The sequence below is a fragment of the Eschrichtius robustus genome, chromosome 16 (genome assembly GCF_028021215.1).
Source record: "Eschrichtius robustus isolate mEscRob2 chromosome 16, mEscRob2.pri, whole genome shotgun sequence".
In the NCBI taxonomy this organism is placed as follows: domain Eukaryota; kingdom Metazoa; phylum Chordata; class Mammalia; order Artiodactyla; family Eschrichtiidae; genus Eschrichtius; species Eschrichtius robustus.
Window position 1 is genome coordinate 45,456,925 of NC_090839.1, and position 26,173 is coordinate 45,483,097.

Genomic DNA, 26,173 nt, shown 5'->3' on the forward strand with positions numbered 1-26,173 from the left:
ATAAAATGGGGGAAAATGTGCAACACATTCTACCACAATAGCCAATTTCCTTAATATATAAAAATCTCTTAAAATCAGTAAGAAAATGACCATAATCTTACAGAATAATTGGCAATGGACATGAACAGATGTTTCACAGAAAAGGAAATACTCAGACACACACACACAAGATGAATTAGATCAGTGCCTAGTAAAACTATCAGTTCTCATTTTTTACCTGACAGAATGGCAGAGCAAACAGCTTGGCCATGGCTGTGTTGATGAGGGCTTGGGAAGCAGGCACCAGAGCTGCCAGTGGAGTTGTAGGGAAATCTGGCAAAGCAGCCACAATTTAAAATGTTCTTGCCCTGCAGAGCAAAGCAAGCCATCAACAAAACAAAGAGACAGCCTACTGAAGGGGAGGAAATATTTACAAATCATATATCTGAAAAGGGGCTAATATCCAAATTACATAACAAACTCATATAACTCAATAGCAAAAAACAAAACAATCTGTTTAAAAATGGGCAGAGGATCTGAATAGACATTTTCCCAAAGAAGACATACAGATGGCCAACAGGTACATGAAAAGATGCACAGCATCACTAATCATTAGGGAAATGCAAATCAAAACCACGAGATATCATCTCATGCTTGTCAGAATGGCTATTATCAAAAAGACAAGAGAGAAGTGTTGGCAAGGAGGTGGAGAAAAGGGAACCTTTGTGCACTGTTGGTGGGAATATAAATTGCAGCAGCCACTGTGGAAAACAATATGGAGGTTCCTTAAAAAATAGAAAATAGAAACTACCATATGATCTAGCAATCCTACTTCTGGGAATATAGCCAAAGGAAATGGAATCACTAATTAGAAAAGATACATGCACCCCAATGTTCATAGCAGCATTATTTACAGTAGCCAAGATATGGAAGCAACCTAAGTGTCCATTGCTGGATGAATGGATGAAAAAATGTGAAATATTATTCAGCCATAAAAAAATAATGAAATCTTGCCATTTGCGACAAGGTGGATAGACCTAGAGGGCAGTATGCTAAGTGAAATAAGTCAGATGGAGAAAGGCAGATACTATATGATCACACATGTGGAATCTAGAAAACGGAAGTCATAGAAACAGAGATCAGACTGGTGGTTTCCAGAGGTAAGGTGTGGGGGTGGGTGGGTGAAATAGATCAAAAGGTACAGACTTCCAGTTATAAAATAAAAGCCCTGGGGATGTAACGTACAGCATGGTGGCCATAGTTAATAATATTGTACTGTACATTTGAAAGTTGCTAAGAGAGTAGATATCACAAGAAAAAACATTCTGTAACTATGTGACAGATGTTAACTAGACTTATCAGTGATCACCTCACAACGTATACAAATGTGGAATCATGTTGTACACCTAAACTGATACAATGTTATATTTCAGTTGTACCTCAATTAAGAAAAGAACAGTTCAAGACATGATGTCGTGTCTTGCCTGGGGAATCCGCTCCCGTTCTGCATGAGGTGGCATTAACAGCAGCAGGCAAACCCTTGCGGGTTATTTCAAGTGAAGTCCTTCCTGAAACTCCTCCAGGGGTCTCACAACTCTGTCTTCTGGAAAAGTGTTGCTTCTTAAAAGGACTTTGCTCCCACCAGGGCCCCGATCTTCACAGGTGCTTGTCGCCTCCAGCGGTTCCCTGGATCAGCAAGGCTGCCCCTTCAACCACTCCATTTATATCACTCTTAAGACTCGTCCACCTCCTCCAGGAGGGCAGGGAAAATAGACCCCAACTCCACACAACACCCTCTCAGAACTGGACCCCAGAAGTCAGGGCACGGTCTCCCAGTGGGACGCCTCAGTGAGTCACCTAAGACACAGAGCTCCCGGCACATTTTCTATTTTCTCAAGATACTTAACCCCGTGAAGACAAAGGGGAAGTAGGTTGAACTATTCTGAGTATCGAGAGGGTACATTTCATATTAGGGAGTAAAAATCAGTTTAATTCCATTATTTTCTAATTTATGTTGATCCAAGGCTCTCCAGCATCATTCAGCTTAAGCTGCAATTTAATTTAGATTTTAAATTCCTTATTAAAATACCCTTCTAAGAAGCACCCTAAGACAAAATAAAGCACGTTCCTGCAGTTGGGTCCGCAATGTCAGGTCAGCTCATGCACACGGGTGTGGGAGTGCAAACAGCTGGACACCGTGGGGTTGTCATCCAGACGGGGAGGCTGTTCTGAGTGAGGGCGGGAAGGTGGGGTGCGGGACACACGGTCTGGGCACGTGGGTGGGAGCCTCTTGCCCATGCGTGTGCATCACTCACAACGTGTTGGGATGTGCACGTGTGGCTATTTTTAAAAAACAAGAGCCTACTTCATTATCACAAAGACACTCAGTGAATGACTTGCATATTCTGCTCAGCTCAAAAACATTCCATGACTTATTTGGGAATCTCTTGGGAAACGTCCAGTTGTTTATTTTTTCAGATGTGAGATCACCAACCTATAAACAGACCAAATCAATTTTCACTTCTGCCTTCATGCATTTTTGATTCCTTGCCTCCGGAGTCCATTAAGTATCTAAACTGTTAGGTATCATGGAAGGAAGGGGCTGGGAGGCCCACCAAGGCGGGGGTAACTGGGTGGAGGGGAGCTGGTTTTCATGTCCTTGTCAAGTAGAGCCTGGAGCTTTAGTGCTGACGTGGCTGTCTGGGGGAAGCATCTTCCTGCTCTGTCTTTTCCTGCTGTGTCGCATGCAGACCTCTGCCCCCTACCCCAGTACTGACACTTCAGGCAAACCACCGGGCAGAGGACAGCTGGCTCCAGTTTCCAGTGTTTGCATCCTGGTGGCCTCCCTCCAGCCCTCTAGAGTTGGGGTTGTGGCGACGCCCCGACCCAGACTGGGTCAGGACACCCAGGAGGGGGTGGGGACTCCCCGTGTGGCTGTCCTGCAGGCTCAGCGCTTCTCAGGTTGTACACCTGCATCCCTCTCCCGGCCCTGCCCACTCGGGGGTCAGGGCTCCGTCCCCACAGGCCTAACACATGGGCTTATTCAGCAGTCACGTCACTCTGGACCCGCTGCAGCCCTGGGAGGGGTCTGTCCAGTCTTTGTCCGGCCCGTGATCCCCTTCCGACTGTCCTGGATTAAAGCCAGATCCTTGCTGAACACACTGCAACCTGGAGCTCGGCGCTCGCTCCAGGCCCCACGGCCGCCGGAGGCGACGAGCCCGGATCCTCACCCGGCAGTGCCGCGAGTCACAGTCGAGGGGGCTCTGCCCTGCCAGACCCCGGAACAGCCTGGGCCTCCACAGGGCCAGTCCCGGACAGGGGACGCCAGGAGGGCCCGACGGGGGCTTCTGTGTGTCCTTCTGCTGTTGTCTCCCCAGGATGTACCGACAGGATTTAATCCTGCCATCACATGTCACCCACTTGGGCAGGTTTTTGTTTAAACTTTGGTGAACAGGGACCTCAGGTGCCCGACACCTGGGGTGGAGGGACACGGCTGGCGCTCACCGAGAGGAATCAAAGGAGCAGAAACCCTGGGAAACCCTTTATTTCAAGTGGAACCCATGAGGTTCAGCTTATTCCGTGAACTGTGCATATGCCACAGGAACGGCTGCGGGCCTGGGACACGTAGCGTCCTGTGCACAGCTCAGCCAGCATCCTGCGAGCCTGCGGGGACGGGCCGTGAGAGGGCGCATCTGGGGCTTCGGCCCGACCGACACCGACACCGCTTGGCTGCAAATGGCTCAGGGCAGCGATACAACCACTGGGCTCAGAACACAGCTGCTACACGAGCACTCAGCACCACACAGACCTCACTCACTCACAGACACAGATATCTCACAGCAGCTCCCGCTCACGTTTAGACCGCTTCGAGAAGCCGGGGCACACGGGCCACAAAGAGGCATTTCCTCCAGCCCCTCTTTCCAGTCTCAGCGCCAACCCGCCAGCTAACCCTGAGCCACCCGAGGACCCAAGGAAGCGGCGTCGGGATGACGTCACAGTCCACACCCACGCAGGAGATGCCTGGCCCGCCAGCCCAGGGGGCTCCCGCTGGGGGCAGTGGGACAAAGCAAGACTCCCGTCACAGGACGTGTGTCACAGCCGCCCCACCCCTGCGATGGGACGGTGGGGACAGCAGCTGTGCCACCCTGGCCTCGGCCTGTGCCCTTTACCCTGTCTGGTCACTGCCCACCGGGAGCCAAGGCCTGGGCCGTGTTCCAGCACGTCCAGGGGCCGGTCTGTGAGGTCACGGGGAGGAGGGTCTCAGCCTGTGCCGTGACCCCCTCCCCACACACTGGGGGTCCCAAAGGGGCCTGTTCTCGCAGAGACAGTGCTTCTACGGGGACGGCCGGCAGCTGGGCTGCTACAAGGTGGGGCTCTTCTGTCGGCTCAGGGAGTCGATGTAATGAAAAGTGGCCCCCAGAGCCCAGCTGGTCTCCACGTTGTCAATCTTCCGGGTCAACTTGAAAAGACAAGGGGCGGGGGGGGGGGGGGTGGAAGGGAGCATGTGCGTGTGAAAGGCGGGCATGTGCTCGCGACGGGCGGGGGCTGGGGGCGCCGGGGGAGTCCCCACCTTCAGCACTTTGTCCCCCGGGAAGCCGAGCCCTTGGAGCAGCGAGCTGACGTAGGTGAGATCCAGGCACAGGAAGGGGCTGCGCGGCGGCTGGGTCTCCGCCGTCCGGCACACTGTGGGGGAAAGGGCTCCTGGGTGGGGGAACGGGGGCAGCCAGACTCCACCCACCTGGGGCACCCACCCCACCAGGCCCTGTGCCACCTGGGGCCTCACTGCTGGTCAGAGCACAGCACAGGCAGGGACTTGAGGCCAAACCGGTGCCCACTGCCCGCCTCCAGGCCCCATCTCTGCACTGTGACCCCAGACACCTCTCCTCGGCGTGGACCTGGGCCTTCTGGGGACTGGAATCACCCACCAAGCTGGCACAGAACACCCCACCCCTGTTCACGACGGGGACGACAAACCAACCCACAGCCTCTGCTCGGAACCTTTTCTGGCTGGTGTCTGGGAGACAAACCCAGAGGTGACGAGAACGATTTTAAAAAAGCCTTTTTTCAGGGGAGGGAGAGAAGGTCCTTCTATGGAGAAACATACAGCGTTTAACCCCTTTGACCCGCAACTGGGAAAGGCAACCAAAGAGCGGAATCTACAAGCAGCCCGTACACCCGGCCATGGAGGAGCGAGGGGAGTGGCGGCCACCGGCCACACCCCGGGGGACAGCTCTCCATCCCCCACACTGGACTCTGCGGTGCAGGGGCCCCTGGCAATTGTGAATCTGCTGGGACACTTTTGGGAGTTGAGGTCACCCGAGTCACAGAGAAAGAGTCAGAAAAAGTGAAGTCAAGGGGGTCTGTCCCTCACAGCCCTGGGACTAAAAACCCCACCTCCACCACCCGGGCCACCCAGGATGCGGTGGGCCTGCGCTCTGGGCTAGCTCAGCGGCCCCTACACACTCTCATGCCCCCGAAGCCTCATCCGGTCGACCGTCAGGGGCCGACTGGGAGCTCTGGGGCCGGCGCCTGCCTCACGCCCGGGCCAGCGTCCTGCCTCCAGGCCACTCACCGTACTTGGCCGCAGTCTCGAAGTCTCCGACCACAAGGCTGCCTCCCTTCTCTGCATCTGTGGAGGAGACGGGGCACCCAGTCGGCACCAGCACCGTGGAGCCGAGACGGCACTGAGGCCCCCAGGCCTGCGCCTGGGGTACCCTGGGGGTGGGGGGTGAGACGCGGGCGGCCGCACGTCTGGGCATCGGCGTGCAGAGGAGGGTGCCCTGGCTCCAGCTATGGGGAGCCCGCAGACCAGGCGGCTAAGGGGCAGCTGCTGGGGTGCCCCAGAGGGAGGGGCCTGGGCCTAGGTGAGGGGTGAGAGGTCAACTTCCGCCTGGACCGGCTGGCTGCCGTCCACACTGGGCCCGACAGTGTAGCCCAGCGGGCCCCAGGGAGCCGGAACCCGACGGCTTCGGTCTCTCCAGGGCGGCTTTCTGTGGACATTCACGTTCTCACCCTTGCCACGGGCAACACGTTCTAATATCCTCAATCTATTTCATCAAAAGACATGTCCGGTCACGACCCACTGAAGTGACCTCACAACCCTCTCGAGGGTTTCCAGTTGGTCTGACCAGCACCGGTCCCAGATTCACAATACCGTCTTCTGTCCTGACGGCACCGCGGGCTGGGGAGGGGTCAGGGTGATACCCCCAGGCTCCTGAGGGCGATCTGAGGGGTGGGCTGAGCCCTCCTGCTGGCCTGGGTGCCAGCGGCTGACGGTTTGAGAATCACACAGGTGAAAGGAGAATAAACCGACAGCGAGGAAGCCTTCCTGCACCGAGCGGCTCAGAGAACTGACTTATTTATAAAAAGGGGGCCTATTACTCTCTACTCAGTGACACGTCCCCTCCCCCCTCTATTTCTATCACCCTGATGTGACTGACGGGCCCTCCGCCCGGGGACCCACACCCAAGTCCCTGCACAGCCCAACCGAGCCCCACCCTTACCTATGAGGCCCACATTTGCAGCAAGGTCATAATAGTAGGAAAAGGCATAAAAATCCACGTCCTTCACTTCCTCCGTCCTGTGCACTTTGTTTCGGAGGATCTCAGACACTCGGCGGGCACACAGCTGGTAGAGGCTCCCCGCTGGGGCGAAGGGAGAGCAGACTCAGCGGTCAGTGGGCTCTGGGCGCCTGACCACACAGCTCAGGGTGACTGCGACCTGGGGGTGCTCACCAGCAACTTTTCAGGGGCCACGTGCCGCAGCCAGCTCAAGGGGAGAAACTGTGAGCGCAAAAGGTGGCCGGAGAGAGTGCGGCCCGACCCTGAAGGTCACGCGCCTCCAGCTGAGCGCCTGCAGCTGCCGTGACGCAGCCCAGTGGGTCCACCCCACACTCACCCTGCCAGCCCTGTGCTGAGCTCGAGTGTGCGCTGTCCCACCCCATCTCACCAGCCGCCTGGGTGGGGCCTGCACCTCCCTCCTGTCACAGATGAGGAAGCTGGGGCCTGCAGGCAGCTTGCCAAGCTCACAGGGCTGGTCACTGACTCCTTGCTCAGAAGGACAGCGACAACACAAGACTGAGTCAGAGGACATGGACGGCCCACAGCCCACACCTGGGCCCAGTTCTGATCTTGCCCCAGCCCTGCTCCACGTCTGACGGCAGCTCCATTTAGCTCTCCCAGGGCCCTGGGAGCTGCACCCTTGCACCTGGGACCTCATCTCCCTGCACTCTCCCTCGTCTGACCCGTCACACCACCTCTTCCATGCTCCTTAAACACAGCAGCTGCCTCTGGCCCTTTGCATGTGCTGCTCCCTCGGCTTGGAGCTCACTTCCCATTTCTTCACGTCTTGTCTCAGGTATCACCCCATGAGGCCTTCCCTGGTCATCTTTAGACCGCAATCCCCCACCTGGCACTCCCAGCCCCCTTCCGTTTATCACTGGATAGTAAGGAGCATGCATTTGTTCTCCACCCTGGGTTGCTGGCACAGAGATTGTAAAGCCTCGTGAGACCCTGAGTGGTGAGAGTGAGAGAGGCGTTTTGTGATTCATAATAAGCCCCTTTCAATCCTCCTGGGTTGTGCTAACGAGGTGACTCCTGGTGGGTCCCTCAACAGCTTCAGGATGGGAGCTGGTGATTAGAGGGCTGAAACTTTCAGCCCCGCCCCCGAGGGAGTGGGCAGGGGGCTGGGGATTAAGTCAGTCACCAGCAGCCACGGAGTTAATCAGTCCCTCTGCCACGAGCCTCGTAAAAACCCTACACGATGGGGCTCAGAGAGTTTCCCGGTTGGAGACACGTGCAGGGGGTGCTCCTGGGGGGAGGGTGCTCCCGGGGAGAGGGGGGTGCTCCTGGGGAGGGGGGCTCCGGGTGCCCTCCCCACACGCCTGCCTTGTGCCTCTCTCCCATTTCACTGTTGCTCAGCTGTGTCCTTGATAAGACACCAGCGATAGGAACACGTTCCCTGAGTTCTGTGAGTGCTTCCAGCAAATTATCGAATTTGAGGAGGAGGCCGTGGGAACCCCTGATTTGCGGCCGGTCGGTCAGAAGAACGGGGGGCCCAGCACTTGCAAAGGTTGGGGGGGGGGCTCATCTGATGAGGGCTGCACTGACTCCGGAAGTCAGTGTCAGAACGAAGTGAATCGCAGGACACCCTGCTGCTGCCAGAGAACTGGCCGCTGTGGGAAAAACCCCACACGTTTGGCGTCAGAAGTGCTGTGAGTAGCAACAGCCCTGTCACCAGAGGCAAACCTCACGCCCACGTACCCAGCCTGGACACAGTGTTTCAGCATCTCTTTTAGAAGAAACTCAAAGAGCACAGAGCCACGGGACCCTGTGGGTGAGACAGGCCTGGGGCTCTGCGGCCTCTCCCGCCCTCGCCGGAGCACAGGCGGCGGGTGTGGGAGGAGAAGCCATTTCCCACAGAGCTGCCAGGCCCACAGCCGTGCCTGGCTGTCTGCTTGAAGCCAAGGGATGTCCAGATCCTCCCTCACTGGAGGCTTGCTGGGAAATGGGGTCCCTGGAGGAGCGGCAGACAAGGGAGCCCCGTGCAGGGACCCTGCAGGAGCCAGGGGTTCCAGAACCGTGTCCGGCTTGCGGGCAAGTACACACTTATCTGAGAAGGAGGCTGGACGGTCCCCCTGCTTCTCTGAGGTGTCCAGAGGGAAGGGGCTGCCGTCGACCCTCACGAGCCACCCACGGAGGATAAACGTGCCGTACCTGCCTCCTGTCCTGAAACCCTGTACGTTACTTCAGCGTGCTCCCACTCTCCTCTGAAACCGGGAGACAAACAAGGGCTGACCAACTCTGCTCCATCCTCAGCTGAAACAGAAAGAGACAGAGGCAGATGAAGAGCACTGACCGTGATGGGGTGAGGGCACGCCTGGAGCTGAGACGGGGCCCGCTGAGGGGAGGCCGGCAGCACTGAGTGTCTCAGGTCAGCGCCGAGGGCCTCGGAGGGTCAAGGGAACACGCTTCCTTTTTGCCGCGGGATGGACTTGCGGAAGCGTCCCGAGTCAGCTTCGGGAGGCAGAAGCCCCAGCAGAGCCACTCCCAGCTCACGGCCACAGAGGGGCTTCGGGGGTCCAGGCGACGCTCATGACGACCCCAGTGGCTCCCCGTGGGGGCAGCCTCCAGGGCCCCAGGATGCCAACCCTCGGGGACACGCCTGCTGGCGTCCTGCCGAGTGGGTCCCTGTCCCCCCACCCCGATCCTGGCCTGGGCCCGCCTGCACCAGCGGAACGTGCAGGTCACAAGGCCGTGGGACCTCAGGAGGCTTTCCTTCCTCTGACCCGCCAGGGAGACGTGCAGGCTGCTCTGCGGGGTAGAGGCCAGACACGCGTCCCAAATGCCACCTCACAGGACCCCGGGGACCCCAGCAGAGGGACCGCCGAGTGGATGCCTGTGCAATCCTGAGATAAGATGACTGCTGTTTGCAGCTACTCAGGGCAGTGGGTGGTCTGCTGAGTGACAACGGCTCACACGGCAGGAGAGGCCTCCCTGGGGCAGCGAGGGGTCTGCACCCCTTCTGGCAGCTGTCACAGCCCCACAGGAAGACACACGGCTCCCCACCGCTCTGCCGGGTCGGGGTGCAGGAGGGACAGGACCCTGAGGCCGGCACAGACGGGCAAGTGGGTGCCTGCCATCCTCCACTGGCTAACAGGTGTTTTCTGGCCCAGAGTGTGGTCGTGGGTGTTTCTGAGACGTGGATGCGTTTTTGGTTTGCAACAAAGGGGCCACTGTTATGAGGTTAAACAACAGGATTCGAAATAAAGGAGCTGAAGCAGGATGTGCGTGGAAAACAATTCCAGTGGAACATTCCCGCTCTGTCAGAACGGCCAGGCCCTGGAAGAGGCAGCGGAAGTGTTGGGCCAGGGGTGTGCGTGGCCGAGAACACGCGTGGGCTTGCTCACATCTGACCGAGGCCTTCGGGGGGACAGGCCGAGGCAGCCTCAGAGCAGGGCCCCCAGTCGCCTCGGGCGTGTGGTCCCCTGAATGTCCCAGGGGCTCGAGCGCCTGCCAGCAACGCCTGGCTTGTCCCAAGCCAAGCATGTCAGGGCAGGATGGCACAGAGAGGGCCTGGGAACAGACACAGGCTTCGTCCCCAAATGCCATGTCTGGAGGAAGGCAGAGCCCGTTCCAAGTCCCCTCGAGAGCAGAAGAACACAGGGGACGTTCTCAGGAGCCAGAACCTCCCCTGAAGCCCCCCCTTGGAGCCCCTCCCATGCGCCCCGTGGTAAATCCTTACCAACAAGCCAACTCCGATCACACCCAGTTCCTTGGGTTCCTAAGAACCCCCTGCAACTCGGTGATTCAGAAACCGCTTCACTAGCATCTTTCTTTAAAAGTAACTGAGAAGGTCTTCAGGGGCCCACCAACAAGGTCTCGGGGTTGGGGGGGGCGCCCTCTGGGGCTCCCGAGTCGTGTTGGCCGGGAAGGCTCTGAACACTGTACCCCACTCACCAGGCTTTCCCTCCTCGCCGCCTAGAACCGCCAGCCGCGCCGACATCAGGCCGAGCCCCAGGTAGCTGCGGAGAGAGAACCCAGGTGAGCGGAGGCCACCCTCAACTCCACCTGCAGCACGTTCACCAGCCTGGATCCAAAATGTGGGGAGAAGGAGGAAACTAGGGGCAAGGCAGCAGCTTCCTGCTTCTTCCAGGAGCTCCCTCAGTGGGGTTCAGGGCATCCAGCTCCTCAGCGCAACAAGCGAAGGCTCTTACTTGGTGGGAGCTCGTCCAGGAGCTGTGGACACCGGCGAGGGCGACAGACAGGTCCCCACCTTTATGGTGTGGACGAGCCTCACGGAAAGAACCTATTAAAGGCGCCACATGGCAAAAAAGACGGCCCAGAAAATTCCTGCACCATCTATGGACTCTTCCCCATTTTCCCATAAACCTCTTCCAAGGCAGAAGAGAATAAGTACAAAAGAAGAAATGTAATCTTACTACAGGTGAATTAAAAAAAGAGGGAGAAGGAAGAGGAGGAGGAAGAAGAGGAAGAAAGAAGGAGGGCGGGAGGGAGGAGGGAGGGAGGAGGGAGGAGGAAGAGGCTGCAGGGGGGTCCACAGCAGGGATTTTGGGACTGAGTCTATGGCCCGGCACCCTGGTCACTCCCAGGTGGGAGGCGGAGGCTGGGGGAGGCCTGCAGTGCTAAGCTGAGCCACATGCCTGGACGGTGGACCTCTCCACCCTCAGTCCTGAAAACAAACCTGTAGGAGTAGAGCCTGTAGGTCCTATTAAACATCTGGAGGGATGTGAGGAAGCCGGGCGGGGAGGTCTGAAGGGTGCCCTGGGGAAGAACACAAGGGTTAAAGCACCTTTCCTGCTGACCTTTCTAGAAAATTGTCCCCCACTCCCTCAATTCATTTGAAAGAACAGGGATATGCACAGATGTATTCCATTAAATTAGCCTTTCATCAAATCACATGCTGTGAAACAGCTTGGAGCAAGCAGTGAAACACTTTGTCTTTCCTCTTTTTTTTTTGGCTGCATCAAGAGGCATGTGGGATCCTAGTTCCCCGACCAGGGACTGAACCCACACCCCTTCCAGTAGAAGCGTGGAGTCTTAACCACTGGACCGCCAGGGAAGTCCCGTGTCTTTCCTCCCTGTGAGTAACATTTACCCATTCTGGGAAATACGGCCCAACCAGAAGAGCTATGCGTAAATTTAAGGCTATTCCATTAATGCTAAGTTTTCTTTTTATTTATTTATTTTTTTGGCCATGCCACGTGGCATGCGGGATCTTAGTTCCCCAACCAGGGATCGAATCCATGCCCCTTGCACTGGAAGTGCGGAGTCTTAACCACTGGACCGCCAGGGAAGTCCCAAGGCTCTTCCATTAAAACTAAAACTAATAGTAATAATTTAAAAAGTGGCAGATGAGGAAGGTACTTTTTAAAAACAGCACGCAGTCTCAACTGGAAGCGTTTTCATGTCCCTTAGAACAGCGGTCCCCAACCTTGTTGGCACCAGGGACTGGTTTCATGGAAGACAAGTTTTCCACGGACAGGGGAATGGTTCAGGCGGTAATGCGAGCTCCGGTTCAGGTGGTAATGCGAGCGATGGGGAGCGTCAGATGAAGCTTCGCTTGCTGCCCGCCGCTCACCTCCTGCTGTGCAGCCCGGTTCCTACCAGTCCGCAGCCCGGGGGTTGGGGACCCCTGCCTTAGAACATCCATCCTGAAAAGGCCTGCGGCTCTGTCCCATCTGAGTCAGACTCCGGCCCCTCCCTGGAAGCCCTTGCAGGGGCGGGGAAAAACCCACCCCACACCCTCTGCCCCAAGGTCTCCAGGTAGTATCTAGTTTATCACCCAGCTGAAGACCAGATTTCTATTTTTTTTTTTTTTCCAGGCAGAGTTAAAATCAAACTAAGAAGCATTCACTGCGGGTGATCTGACCCTCAGGAGAGAAGCTGAGTGCACAGACCTCCCCCAGGGCTGAGGCTCCCCCATGGGGCAGGTGGCCTTGGGGGCGGCGGTGGGTTACCTCGAATCTTGGGAGGAAGGTGATCTGGGTGGACCCTCCGCCCAGGTCCAGCATGCCCACGTTGCTCCTCCCGGGGGTCTTCAGACTGCCTGCAGCACCCAGAGTAAAATCCACACAGCAATGCCCGTTAGTAAACAGACAGAACAGCAGAAAAGGGGAGGTTAGAAGCCAGGCCCTTCCGTGGAAAGAAGAACAAGACAGACAGAAGCTGTGGCCACTTGAAAATGTCCATGTGTGTTTGGGGGGCGTGAAGGACAGCTGCCCCGGTGGCGGCTTTCATCTGAACAAAGGACAACCTGTGCTCCTGGGGCCTGGGCTCCTGATCTGTCACCTGACATGGCTCCCCATCCCCGGGCGGCAACTCCTACAGGAAACTTCCTTCTTTCTCATCCATGTGTCAGACACACTGGTCTTGTCCATAATTACAACAAAGGGACAAAAATCCACATCCTGAGAGTAATCTAAGAAAAATGACTCCTTGACACCTGTTCCCTGTTCTACCTACAGCAAGATTTCAATTATAAGGTGATCGGCATTCGCATCACGTTCGATATTGACTAGTGTGACTCGGGGCTTCTCTCAGGAATGAGGACGGTGGCCAGGGGACGCTGCCGTGGGAGCAGAGGCAGAGCTGAGCCTTTGGAGAAGGACCCCCTGCATCTCCAGCATTTGCATTTGCAAGCTCGGTGCCCGCCCCACCCATCCCAACACCCTACTTCGGGTCAGCAACCCCGAAGGGGTTATTTTAGTGTGGAAATGAGGCCCCTGCTCTAAAGACCTGTGTCTGTGAACCGCTGGCTTTATGATGAAGGGAACCCACCTGTTAGGAAGTTCACGGTGATCCACGCGGAAACACCTGCAAGAGAGGGTCACAAACAGCATCTGAATCACCTGAGAGGCTGTAAACAGCAACGGGGACTCATGACAGCTTTCCGATTTCAGGAGCGCAAGGAGACCACTTCCTCACTACTCTCAGCCTCCAGATCAGCTACAGAAACGGGCGTCACTCACAGAACCATCCAGCTGCTTCTGGCAGACTGCTCTAGAAGACACCACACTAAAAATCAGAGCGCTCAGCCAAATTGTCACATCTCTTGGTCGCACTCTTTATCAATTGCCTCTTTTTGGAAGAGGTGGGATGAGAAACAAATGTTCCCTTTCCCTCCACCCAAATAAACTCTTAAGGTCACGTTTAAAGTCAGGGACTGGTAAGGAACCTTATGAAGTGACTCTCTCTTAGAATTAATGCAACAGCAACGTTCTAACGCATCAGCAACTGGGGATTCTCTCTAGATGTTCTTAAAACAGAAAAGATGGGACTTCCCTGGTGGCACAGTGGTTAAGAATCCGCCTGCCAATGCAAGGGACACAGGTTCGAGCCCTGGTCCGGGAAGATCCCACATGCCGTGGAGCAACTAAGCCTGTGTGCCACAACCACTGAGCCCATGTGCCACAACTACTGAGCCTGCGCACCACAACTACTGAAGCCTGTGCGCCTCGAGCCCGTGCTCCACAACAAGAGAAGCCACTGCAGTGAGAAGCCCGTGCACCGCAACGAAGAGTAGCCCCCGCTCACCGCAACTAGAGAAAGCCCGCGCGCAGCAAAGAAGACCCAACACAGCCAAATTAATTAATTAATTAATTAATTTAAAAATAAAACAGAAAAGATGATTTGTTTTCAGAAACGTGATCTATGCCAGGCTTGGAGCCAGTCACGAGGAGAATCTGTCTCTACCACTGGCCCCAAGAATACAGTGCTCTGAGACGGTCAGACTGCGGACTGGGGTGGGACCGGCACTTTGGTGTCTGTGCCTCCAACCAGGGAAGGCTCCCAGCGCAATGCTGACAGCAGCCCTGCGTGCAGCCCGCCTCGAGGGGCAGCCTCATGGCACATGGCGCTTCTGGCGACTACCTTCGTCCGTCCCGTTCATGATGGAAACACAGTCGTCCCCTACGAGGAATGGCGACGCCTCAAACACTTCTTTCACCTAAATGTAAAGAGAGACAAGCCTTTATCGTTTAGAATGTAAACTCACAGTCCCAATCACTGCCCTGCTTTAGGACAGGACATGAGGGGTGGGAAGCCCCACAAGGCAGATCCCAGCCCTGGGCCGCCACATGGCCTGGTGGGCACGTTCCTGGGAGACGACCTGGCACGGGGGAAGCGAAAGCGGTGAGCAACTGCGTTTGGCTTTGTTTTCTTCTCCATTTTTTTTTTTTTTTCTTAGCAATTATTGATACATAGAAACTTCAGTCCCACAATCCAACTTGAGCATGTGAAGGTATTCAGTAGTTTTTATAAGGGACCTTGACAAACCTGCAACAATCTGTCATTTAGCAGCTAACAGGTTCAGAAACAGTGCGGAGGAGGATGGTAAGAACCCTGCAAGCACATGCCAAAGACAGTCTCCAGAGCCGCCTGCGGGGAGGTGCAGGGCTCGGGCAGACACGAAGGGGCCTCCTCAGCAGTCACAGCTGAGCATCAGACCAAGAGCGGAGCCCGCACTTCCCACGAGGACGACTGGCTTGAGCCGAAATGTCAAGAATTCAGGTCCCACGGCCTTAGACACTCGGCAAGTTCTTGGATGGAAGGAAGCCCTTCAAAAGCACAATATATTTTTAACATGAACTTGTTCTTTTTATAAGACAGATTCATTCTAGAAAACATGAATAGCTTTAAACATCCTGAGAAAGAAAGCATCATTCATCCACAACCCCTCCACCGAAGGCAACACTGCTAACATTTCGACATGTTCCCCTCCTTGGGGAGCTTCTCCGTGGCCTGTCTGCCTGCGTGGACGTGGGCTGATGTTCCATGTTTTCAGTTATCACAAGTCACCCGCCCCGGGGTAACTGGATGAGCTCACCTTTCGCAGTAACTTCTGAGCCTTTTCTCCTGGTAACAGACGTAAACCAGCTGTGGCCTTGAGGACCAAGGGGGTGGCCTTCCAGAAGTCAAAGGGTATGTCCTGTTTAGCAATGTCCAGTAACTCCTGAATTCCTGGGGTGCTCTGTGAACATGGTGGGTAGAGCAGGGTTTGTGCTCAGCGTGCAGGGTCACAGGTGCTCCCCGCCCTTTTGGTTTTATTAATTTATAAATATATTTTTTCTGATTTTCCAAATCAGCAGAAACAGAGACTCAAGAGGTGCAGGCAGGAGCGTGGGGCGGGCCCTCGGCAGCGGAGCGGGCCAGGGTTCTATGCGCCTGGCAGCCGGCACCCCGCCAGCCCCGCCACCAGCCCCGGGCAGCCTCGGACGAGCTGCGCCGCCCCTGGACACCACGAGTGAATTCTGGGGTCCCTCACGGCACTAAAACCCGTGAAGAGCTACACCGAGGAATCACGTCACCTGCCGGAATGCTGAGCTCTCCATGCTGGACCAGGGCCCGTGGGGGGCGGGCTGGGCAGGGCGGGGGACGACTGCCGTGAAGCCTCGCCGGGGGTGTGGAGGGTACGATGCTGGGGGGAGTTTCGCAATGTCTGTGGGGGACATGCGTGCCTCTCACTCAGAAACCCCCCCAAGAGTTCACCCAGGCAACGCCCTCGCATGTGAGGGGAACGAAGCGTGCATAAGGTGACACAGAGCAGCCTTCCCCAAACTGTGAGGAGCGAAGGGTGGGAGGTCACCTACAGGCCCTCCGGAGGGGCTGGCTCTCCAAGTGCAATGTGCACATGCACGGCAGGACAGAGCACTCTACTTCCTGACGGGACACGATCTCCAGGGCACACTGCTCAGCCCCGGGAGCGAAGCGCATACAGTGTGGACGTGCTCCACTGTGCGTGTAAACAGAGGGGATGAGAACACAGAAGGACAGCGAGAACCAGGGACACTGTCCTCCTGGAGGAAGGGGGAGGGGTTCGCTGTCCGCTGGGAAGCTGTACAAGTCACCCCACGTGAACGTGTGCTGCCTGCTTGAACAAGTAAGATTTAAAAAGCCCCACGAGGGGCTTCCCTGGGGGTGCAGTGGTTGGGAATCCGCCTGCCAAGGCAGGGGCCACGGGTTCAAGCCCTGGTCTGGGAGGATCCCACATGCCGCGGAGCCACAACTACTGAGCCTGTGCTCTAGAGCCCGCGCGCCACCAACTACTGAGCCCACGCATCACAACTACTGAAGCCCGTGTGCCTAGAGCCCATGCTCTGCAACCAGAAGCCACCGCAATGAGAAGGCCACGCACCGCAACAAAGAGTAGCTCCCTCCCTCTGCAACTACAGAAAGCGTACGTGCAGCAGTGAAGACCCAACGCAGCCAAAAATAAATAAATAAATAGATAGATAGATAAATAAATTTATAAAAATAAATGAATAAAAAGCCCCATGAGTTTATTCCAAGATACATCATTTAATCAGGTTTAATCTCTAGAGTCACTCATTTTGATTTCTGTTTTCAATTTGTTTCTTAACCAAGCTACAAGAAACCAAGGCCGTGACTTCACTGTCTGGTATCAGGATGCATCTGTGGCAAGAATGCCATGTCAGCTTCTGATTTAACACGTGCTGGGACCAAAGGAACTGACAGCTGCATGAGGGGCTGCTTTCGGGAGCCCCCTGGGAACGCAGGTGCCCTGTGTTCGTGCAGCTCAGAAGTGTAAACGCCACCAACTTACCAAAGTCACCACTTGACAGTTCAGCTAAATTTCTTTGACACTTATTTGGTTTTGTGGATTTTGCATAATACATCTTCTTGACTTTAATTTTTTTAGTCAACATTTGTCATCTTCAATCAGAGAAACCGAAACAAAAAAAAGTTAAACTTTCAAATAATGCTTTTTCTAAGTTTGCAGCGTTTGTGCTTTTAAATCACACCGTGACTTCCGGGTGGCATGCGGGCCAGCTGGGGGATATATGTGGTGTGTGTGTGTGGTGTATATGTATGTGTGTGCTGTGCATGTGTGGTGTGGTGCGTATGTGGCGTGGCTGTGTATATACGTGTGGCTGTGTGTGTGTGTATATGTGTGTGATGTATGTGGTGTATGTGTGTGTGCTATGTATGTGGTGTGGTGTGTGTGTATGTGGTGTGGTTGTGCGTGTGGTGTGTATGTGTATATATGTGCAGTGTGTGTGGTGTGGCGAGTAGTGTATGTGGGGTGGTGGTGGGACCTCCCGTGGGTACCAGTGTCCTCCACAGACTGTCCTACACAGTGAAATGTCCCAGGTCAGCACAGCAAAGACGCTGCTCTGGGGGGACAGCTCTGCATCTGAGAGAAAGAGAGTCACTTTAACAAATCGACAGGAGGCAAATTTGATGAGCAAAGAGAGATGAGAGAACACCGTTACCTTATCAACGTCGTCAGCATAAGCAGAAAGACCTGGCTTCAGTGCTTTGAAGGTTTCACGGGTCAAGGTGGGAGTTTCTAAAGGAAAATCATGTTTTAAAAAAGGTACAAGTGTGAATACAAACACAAATACATGAACCTATACAACTATGATGAGCCACACTTTCAAGGCAGACTTCTGAAAACAGACCTTCAATGTTTCTCATCTAAACTCTGCCTCTTTAGTTTGGCTACACGATGAATATTATACTTAACGTTTTGGCCAGAACTTTTCCTATTTAAAAAAAAAAAAATCAACTTTATTGAGGTATAATTTACATACCAAAAACTACCCATTTAAAATGTTAAATTTTAACATAGTTAATTCTTGCTGATTCAACAAATAGAGAAGCAGGGAATTCCCTGGTGGTCCCTTGGTTAGGACTCTGTGCTTCCACTGCAGGGGGCATGGTTCGATTCCTGGTTGGGAATTAAGATCCTGCATGTAGCAGTGTGGCCAAAGAAACAAACAAACAAAAAAACAAACAAAAAAAAACCCAACAGAGGAGCAGGGCAAATGATTCCAAACTGCAAATGTGAAAATCATTTTCTTAATTCTAGATAGGATGCATTATACATTCTAAAGAATATTTCATTCTTTTTTTTTTTTAAAAAAAAGAATATTTCAGTCTTCTTTTTAAAAATTGAGTGTTTTAGATTTTTAGGGGCCTGGACTCATGTGCTTACAGCAAGGGAGAGTATTCCCAGGCACACCGAGGCCAAGGGGTGCTGTCCGAATGCAGACACAAAGACCAAGGAGGAAAAATCAGCAACAAACTTTCTGTAAGGAGGTCTCTCCAAAGAAAACACGCCGGTACATGGCTACTGAAGGATTACATGCCAACACACGTTGCCTTAAACTTAGCTTCAAAACCAATTTTGGAGGTAGGTTAAGTCCAGCGTATAAATATCTAACTATTATAACAAGTTTAAAAATAAAGCAGATGAAAAGTAGATAAACGTGCCATGAGAGGTTTGAAGAGACCTACTGAAGGCATCCGGAGCCAGCAGTTCAGTTAAACGCCCAGAAGGGTCAGCGCTGAAGCAGAGGGGAGGGACCCCAGCTGTGAGCACCGACCAACAAGGGGTGGAGGGGGGACTGGGCAGCGCTGGGGGTCTCCCCACGGGAGAAGCCCACTGGTGAAGATGCCCAAACTCCACCGTCACTCCTCCCCAGCCCCCCACCAGGAAGCCAGGCCCGCAGGCTCTGGTCCCAGCTTTACTCTCACTGAGGCCACTGCCATCTGTCACCCCTTGTTGCCTGGCCCCACTGGGCAGTTCCGTGTTGGCCTGGGCTCCGGGTCTTTGCTCATGTACCTGACTTTCCTGGACTCCCGGCTCCCACTGGTCTGAACCTGGGGCTACCTCCTTCCTTAAACTCACCCCATGTGACCTCTGGCCTAAGTCATGGTCCTAGCCACCCAACCTGCCCGGGATGCTGGGAGGGGACAGGCCACCCCAACGCCCTCTGGGATGTCAGCTGCCCTTAGGTGGTCACCAGATGCCAGTGCGAATGAGGACATCTGGGACTCCCGGGAAATGGCACTGTCGACAGGCTCCCCGGGGAGTCCCAGGCCGGGGGTCCAGCCCACCCTGAGGGCCCATGCTTTGCTGTGAGACGGAGGCCAGGGGAGCGCGGCCAGGGCTTACTACCCGGTACCTCCAGGCTGCCGGCTGAACTGGAAGACGTGCACTCGGGTGCCAGTGCTCCCCGCGTCGAACATGATGCCGTAGAAGAGCTCAGGCCCGCGGGCAGCTGTCCCCGGGGGACTGCGGGACTGCTGGCCCCTCCGGGCCCCCGTGGCCACCTCGGAGATGCCGAGGAAGGCCTGGGTGGCGGAGGCCCAGTGCCACTTGATGTAGGCGACGTAGATGAACAGGCACACGAACAGCCCCAGCGGGTACGCCACCTTCGTCATCCTCAGGTTCCCATTGTTTGGTATTTTTCTCATTTCCTTGTCTGCTGAGGACTGTGCCACAGTGGCTGATGGAACTGGAGGAGAGGCAGGAAAAACCCGTTAGGCTGCGAGGTTCTAGGGCGAGTCAGAAATTCCTGTGCTCAGGGACAAAAAATTCCTTCAACCAGAACTTTTTCCACAGGTCTGCATTTTTCCTGTGGAGTCAGAAGTTTCATTTGATCCTCAGAATGATGCTGGAAGGTGGGATCCCCATTTTGCAGAAGAAGAACTGAGGTTCGTAGAGACTAGACAACCTGTCCAAGGCTGCCGGTCCTGCAGGTGCTGACCTGGGCCACAGCCCCACAGCCCGAGGATCCCCTCTAGGTGCTAGCCCAGGCAAACGGCTCTAAACTCGCCGCTATTTTAAAAGCCACGTGGGCATGGTGTCCCCAGACCTTTCAAGGTAACAGAGATGTACGTGCAGTCCATTCTCTCCACTCGCACTTTTTCTCCCACGGTGGTAACTTACTTTTAAAGGTTTAAAATCCTGTCCCTTGGGGACTGCAGAGCCACAGACAGATCAGAGAAACGGCTCATTCTCCTGGGAGTTTCACAACAGATACCTCTTGTCATTCATATACACGTTCCTGCCGAGAAGGAAATAATGCCCATGTGCTTTCAAAGCCCAGAGCAAAATAAATCAATTCAGCACCCCTAGTTTTGGTTCAACGCACCCCAAAATAGAGGCACTTGCTCAGCGGAGGCACCGGGTGGGAACCCGAGACTTCAGAGGACGAGAAGCGAGGCGCCTGGTTCTCGGGGCTCCCCCTTCCCTTGGGGACGTCCACCATCTGTCCACCCTGGCTGTCAGGGTGGGAGGTGGAGTGGACGCCCCGGGGGGAGGGAGACAGGCACGTGCCGGGTGGGAAGCAGGGCGAGTGCCTGTGGACCAGAGCCCTGGGGGTGTGTGGGCCGTGCTCAGGACACAGTGATGGTGGCGGGGGAGGAGGGCTGGAGGACAGCGTAAAGGCCCTCACGGGGGAGGGGGAGGGGGAGGGGGAGCGGGGACCAGGCCTAGAAGCGCAGGGGGCAGCCTGTGGTGGTCTCACGCCAACCCCAGGCTGTCTGGGGGTAGGAGAGACGGAACAGTGGCCCTTGGGGGGAATCCAGCCCTACAGCCACACCTCGATGCCCGCGGCTCCTGGAGCACTGTCCAAACCTTGGGCCAGCCCTGTGCCCCTGCCAGGGGAGAGGCCCGCCCAGAGGCCCACCATCCAAGCTCGGACGGGGCGGGGCAAGACAATGCACCCCTCCCTGAGCACAAGGGGCCTCAGGGAAGGCTCTCTCAGCAGCTCCCTCCCCAAGACTCGCCCTCCCCAGCCCCAGCTCGGGCCTCACTTTACTCTCAGAATAACGTCATACCCCTGCCCAGGCCTGGCCCCCGTCGGCCTCTGCGCTTAGTCTCTACCTCTCTTGCCCCTGCTCAGGTGGGCCAACCTGGTCCTCATCCCTAAGCCTCGGCTGACAAGCTGTCATTCCCACCTTCCCTGACCACCTCCACCCACTATGTGCTCCGTGACTCCCTGCCCCCTCCTGACCAAGCACCACCATTATCTGTGATGACCATGAGTCTGTGGGATTTCTTCCTGAAGGTCTGTGTCCCCTCGAGGCCGTCAGCCCCCAAGCGCAGGGACTTAGCCTGTCTTGTACTGCTACAGCAGTCTGGAACACAGGCCTTTATCTAGGACAGCCTTAAATATCCTTTTTTTTTTTTTAAGCATCCTATTTCTTTGGTCCTTTATCCACACCCCTGCAAAACCTACCCAAGATGCTATGCTCACTGCCGCTCTGAACCCTGCAGCCGGAGGCTTTGTGTTCCTTGGTGCTCCCCACTCTCACCCCCTGAGTAAGCTGCACGTGGAGTTGTTCATTTGTGTCTCCCTTCCCTCTGGTGAGATGGTGCCTCTCTGGAAGCAGGGACCAGTCCAGTCATCCTGACCTCCCACCCATGACACAAGGCCAGAGCCCAGCATCTGCTCAGCCATCACTTGCTGGTGAAGAAAGCGAGCTGACGACGTAGGAATTCACCAAGAGGCATGGATGATGCTTCAGGACCCATGTGATGGCCATGTGGGATGGGGCAGAAGACAGCAGTGACCAGGTTTTCTACATGTCAAGTTTGAAATGACAGCAGGACATCAGTCAGAAACAGAACTGAGCCTTGTGAAAGATGACAGGTTTGGGGTTGGCGCTTGAGGAAGCCATCCCCAGGCAGCCAGCTCTCACCCAGCAACAGGCCCTGTCAGAGGTCTCCTTTGGTTAGGTTATAGTAATCCAAAGTTTCCCACTGCTAAGTGATCATTTAACAAAAAAGTATTTCTCGAGAAAGTTCTAAAGCTACTATTTCCAAGGATGATTAGTGAGGACACAAAAACAATACTAACATCTTACAACTCTGAAAGCGTTTTATAAAGTCTTTTTACATAGTCAAATTTTATCATGTCCTATGTTAGTCTAAGAAGCATAACATACATGATCAGACTAACAGGTAGTATATTAAATTTCGAGGCAAAGGTTGCTCTTAATTAAATTTGTCTACCCATTTAAAAAATACCCCTTTGAATATGCTAGATCCTGTTACCAGAGGCCCACAGGCTGGCACTTACATACCACACGATATATGATGACTTACTTCCATACAACAGGACACAGGACCAAGGCCCGGGAATGTCTATAAACGGACTTGCCTGGGATCACACAGCTGGCACGCAGCAAGGCAGAGGAGTTTCTGGCTTCTGTCTCCAAATCAAATGTGCTTCATCACTTCACTTTCCCTATTCATATAAGACTACTTCAGACGACCAAAAAACACTCATGTGAAATTACATACACATAATCATTCAAGTTGCACACCAAGTTCAGGGTGACATAAACAGAGGCCAAACAGAACGTAACTCTGAGGGGGCACAGAGCCAGGAACAGCCTGGCCCACAATCACCTCCATGGCCCTGAGGCCCAAGCCTAAAAGCCAGTTTCATTCCATGGGGTAAGGTGCTTGTCCAGAGCTAAGGAGGGGCGAATCACATTTCTGTGACACCACTAACACCACAGTGGCCCTCCCCAGAGGATCACCAAGGAAAACAATTTTAGATGAGTTTTGTTCTTTAAAGGAGAGTCTAGAACAAAGCTGTAAGGAAAGGTAAGCCTGGAGGGAATGAGGAGTAGGCTGGGGGGTGGGGGCAGGATGTAGGTGCACGAAGGCAAACAGAGGTTTGGCTGAGCTAACCTTGCTCTCAGCGGGCTCCTGGGGCGGGGGTGCCTCCCTCTGTCAGGGGGAGGCGGGGTCAGAGAGGAGAATCTCGGTGTGGGGCTGCGGCAGTGATGTCCGGACGGGGCCCGCCCCATCGCCCGACTAGCTTTCCAGGAGCTGGGGACGGCAGCTCGGCTCTCGAAATACAAGTTCTATCCCAAGGTTAAAATACCCAAAACGGCCGTGCGTGCAAATGACTGCCGCACATGCTTAAAACCTATACAAAATTAAAGCACATGAACAAATACTAAGTCTCCTGGTAGGTTTAAACGGGCTTTTCTCCCCTGCCTGTCCTGCCCCTGTTGGATCTCCTGCGCCCGGCACAGAGCTGGGAGCGGGTCAGCAGACCCTGGCTGAATGAATGAAGACAGCAGGGCTACAGGCTCCCTGGGGGTGGAGACTCTGACTGTCTTGCCCACTCGGTGCCAAAACACCGACCGCGCCCCTCACTGGTCAGCGGAGTCCTGGCTGCCAGTGACCCTGAGGCCGCCTCCAGGCGCTGCCGCTTAAGACCGGGGAGTTGCCAGGCGCTGGGTCTGCGCCCCGGAGGCCCCCGGCCCTGCTCCGCCCCGGCCCTTCTCCAGGGCGCAGCGCACCGTGCCCGGGGGTGCCCACGTGCATAGATATCCCGGGCCCTGCGGAACCCGCCGCTTACCCTGCAGGGCCCTGTGCCCCACCCACGGAGCGAGGTGCCAGTCCCCGGGGAGTGCGCGGACCACGGAGATCGCTTCCCAGCGCTCCCGCCCCACCGGCTTCAGCGTGGCCTCCACCCCCGGGCTGCGGGAGGAGGATCTAGAGGCGGGGCTTCGCCCCCGTGCACCGCGCGTCAGCCCAGTGCGCAGGCGCGGTGGTGCGGCCCACTGCACAGGCGCCGTGGCTCCTCCCGCCCGGGTCCGCCGGCGGTTCCCTCTAGCCTGGAGCCTGGAACCTGGAGCCTGCCCGGTGTTGTGCGGGGAGCGGAGTCTCGGCCGTGTGGCCCCCCCGCTCCTGGCCCCGCTTATAGGGTCCCCCGCGGCACGGCGGAGAGGGCCTTCGTCGTGCCTGGCCGAGGAGTCAGCCCCGCAACCTCACAACCTTGACCAGCTGTGGAAATTTTGGTTTTCCTTGGGCTCCCCCACCCCGCCCCCCCACCTAAAGTCCCTCTTTTCCCTTAAGGTAACGCACGATAGAAAATGCCACCACAACAGGACAGGCAGTGCCACCAAGCCCCTCCTGTTCCTGACCCCCATTTTCTTGTCTCTTCCCGGAGGCCGCCAAGGTTGCCGGCTCCTGCCTGGGTCAGTCGTCCATGCGGCCCCGTTTACTCAGGGTCCTGCTGGCAGGGCAGCCCACGTGTCCCCTCGGTCAATCTCCTCTCCTCACCAGAAGGCAGCCCGGCTTCCAGCTTCCTTTGCTGTGGGTGTGCGCACGTGACAGCGTCTGGCCAATGGGGTGTGGGTGCGCCCCTTCCGGGCCTGGCCCTCGGAGAACCTTGGTGGTTTTTGAACCCCTCCCCGCCCCTCCCCGTGGCCTGAGTTTGTTGTTGAGTCATGGACACTTGCGAGTGAGCGGGTGCTGACAGGTGGGATGTAGGGACAAAGTACTAGGCCAGGACTGGGCAAAGCGAGCGTGTCATCACTGCCAGCACCTGGTGGGACTCTGGCCTCGTTTATCAGGTTGTTTGGTGAACACGGGCTCTGTTTGGTCAGCTCCACCTTGGGCCCACAGTGCTACCGCTTCCTTATTCTGGGTGACTGAACTTTAGCCCACTCACAAGGAATGAGCCCAAGCCAGTTAAGCTCCCATCAACTTTTACCCTGGCCTCCATCTGATGTGAAAACTGGAAGAGTGCCTTTTGCTGATGCAGACGGTTAAAGGTCGAGACCCTCCTCCCCAGCAGATTAAAAACCTCTGGTTCCCATCAGTGTGGATGTGCTTCTCCCCAGTAGTCAGATTCTATTTTTAGCTTTGGTCCCTTTAAGTTTTCCTGTACCCCTTTGACAGCAAGGAGTGCAGTTGTGAATGCCTCTGGATCGTCCCTCCACCCATCTGCCTGTGTATAAGTTACCCACAATAAACTCCATAATGGCATTATAGAGTTGCTGCTTCATCTTTCAGTCTCAAGGTTCCTTCTCAGGTCGGAGGATATTATTCAGTGTCTCCGCCACCCAACACAGACCAAACCGGGAGATCTGGTTGTTCAGGCAGCAGTTAGCCAGCACTGTCCCTTGTTCCACAAGTTTGCTGTCATGAATAATGCTACGGGATCCCGAGGACTGTCTCTATGCACATGTGGAGGTATATCCGTGGGGAAAATGCCTAGAAGAGGAATTGCTATGGTAAAGGATATGTCCTTTCCCTTTTTTTCTTTTAAATATTGGATGCATACGGCTAAATTGCTCCTTACCTATTGTACTAATTGACATGCCCACAGTAGCGTATAGGAGCATGGGTTTCCGCATTCTTTTCACCAGTGGAGTCTTTCCAAACCTTTGGATCTTTGCAACCCAGTTGTACACAATTCTTTCTTATATACAGTCATAAAGCTTTAATTTACATTCTAATGTTTTGAAATCGTTGATCGCGGAACTATGATGGCTCTGCTTCAGTCTACCTCACTCACAACATCACTTTCACGATACTTCACTCTTAGAATTTCTAGAATTAGTCAGTTTTACTAACATAGGCTTTGCATATGCTATTTGCTGCTTGGAAATCTCTTCCCCCAGGTCTTTCCTTAGTAAAATGCTATGGTCTGAATGTTTGTGTCTCCCAAGTTTATATGTTCAAATCCTAACCCTCAAGGTGATGATATTAGGAGGCGGGGCCTCTGGAAGTTGAATGGCATTAGTGCCCTCCTAAAAGAGCCCCCAGAGAGATCCCTCACACCTTCTGCCACGTGAGGTTGCAGTGAGAAGCCAGCACTCACCAGACCATGAATCTTTGTTTTATATTTCTAAATTTCTCTCATCTTCATTATTTCTTTCTACTTTTTAAAAGTGTATTCTGTTTTTTGTTTTTCTAACTAATTATCTCATTAATTTTCAGCCTCTTTTTTTTTGGCATCGCCGTGCAGCATGCAGGCTCTTAGTTCCCCGACCGGGGATCAAAATGCCCCCTGCAATAGACACATAGAGTCTTAACCACTGGACCGCCAGGGAAGTCCCTTAGCCCCTTTTTCTAATAAATGCGTTTAAAGCTTTCAATTTCCCTTTAA

General features: G+C 54.8%; 1 protein-coding gene across 8 annotated transcripts; it reads right to left on the minus strand.

Moving 5' to 3' along the window:
- Window positions 1-15: 15 nt before the first annotated feature.
- ENTPD6 (ectonucleoside triphosphate diphosphohydrolase 6) lies at window positions 16-24,386 on the minus strand. Of its 8 annotated transcripts, none has more exons than XM_068565388.1 (17): window positions 24,201-24,330; window positions 22,954-23,194; window positions 22,415-22,501; window positions 20,197-20,314; window positions 19,430-19,762; window positions 17,732-17,808; window positions 15,325-15,468; window positions 14,370-14,445; window positions 13,278-13,313; window positions 12,458-12,546; window positions 11,182-11,261; window positions 10,437-10,501; window positions 8,694-8,795; window positions 6,483-6,623; window positions 5,552-5,608; window positions 4,550-4,662; window positions 16-4,438 (listed from the first exon to the last, which is right to left on the minus strand). In XM_068565388.1, the coding sequence occupies exons 5-17, from the start codon at window positions 19,719-19,721 to the stop codon at window positions 4,340-4,342; spliced, it is 1,371 nt and encodes a 456-aa protein (XP_068421489.1). In that variant the 5' UTR covers window positions 19,722-19,762; window positions 20,197-20,314; window positions 22,415-22,501; window positions 22,954-23,194; window positions 24,201-24,330; the 3' UTR covers window positions 16-4,339. The 8 variants fall into 8 exon arrangements, with proteins under 8 accessions (XP_068421489.1, XP_068421484.1, XP_068421490.1 ...); XM_068565383.1 differs by having other exon boundaries at window positions 22,360-22,501; XM_068565389.1 differs by lacking the exons at window positions 22,954-23,194; window positions 24,201-24,330 and adding an exon at window positions 24,340-24,386.
- Between the last annotated feature and the right edge of the window lie 1,787 nt (window positions 24,387-26,173).

Excerpts from the sequence above, each read along its gene's own strand:
- ENTPD6 (XM_068565389.1), bottom strand. The coding sequence starts at position 19,721 with ATGAGAAAAATACCAAACAATGGGAACCTGAGGATGACGAAGGTGGCG. Across the intron at positions 15,469-17,731 it reads ATGCTGACGACGTTGATAAG|AGCACCCCAGGAATTCAGGA; the intron begins GTAACGGTGTTC and ends CCATGTTCACAG. Across the intron at positions 14,446-15,324 it reads CTCAGAAGTTACTGCGAAAG|GTGAAAGAAGTGTTTGAGGC; the intron begins GTGAGCTCATCC and ends CTTTACATTTAG.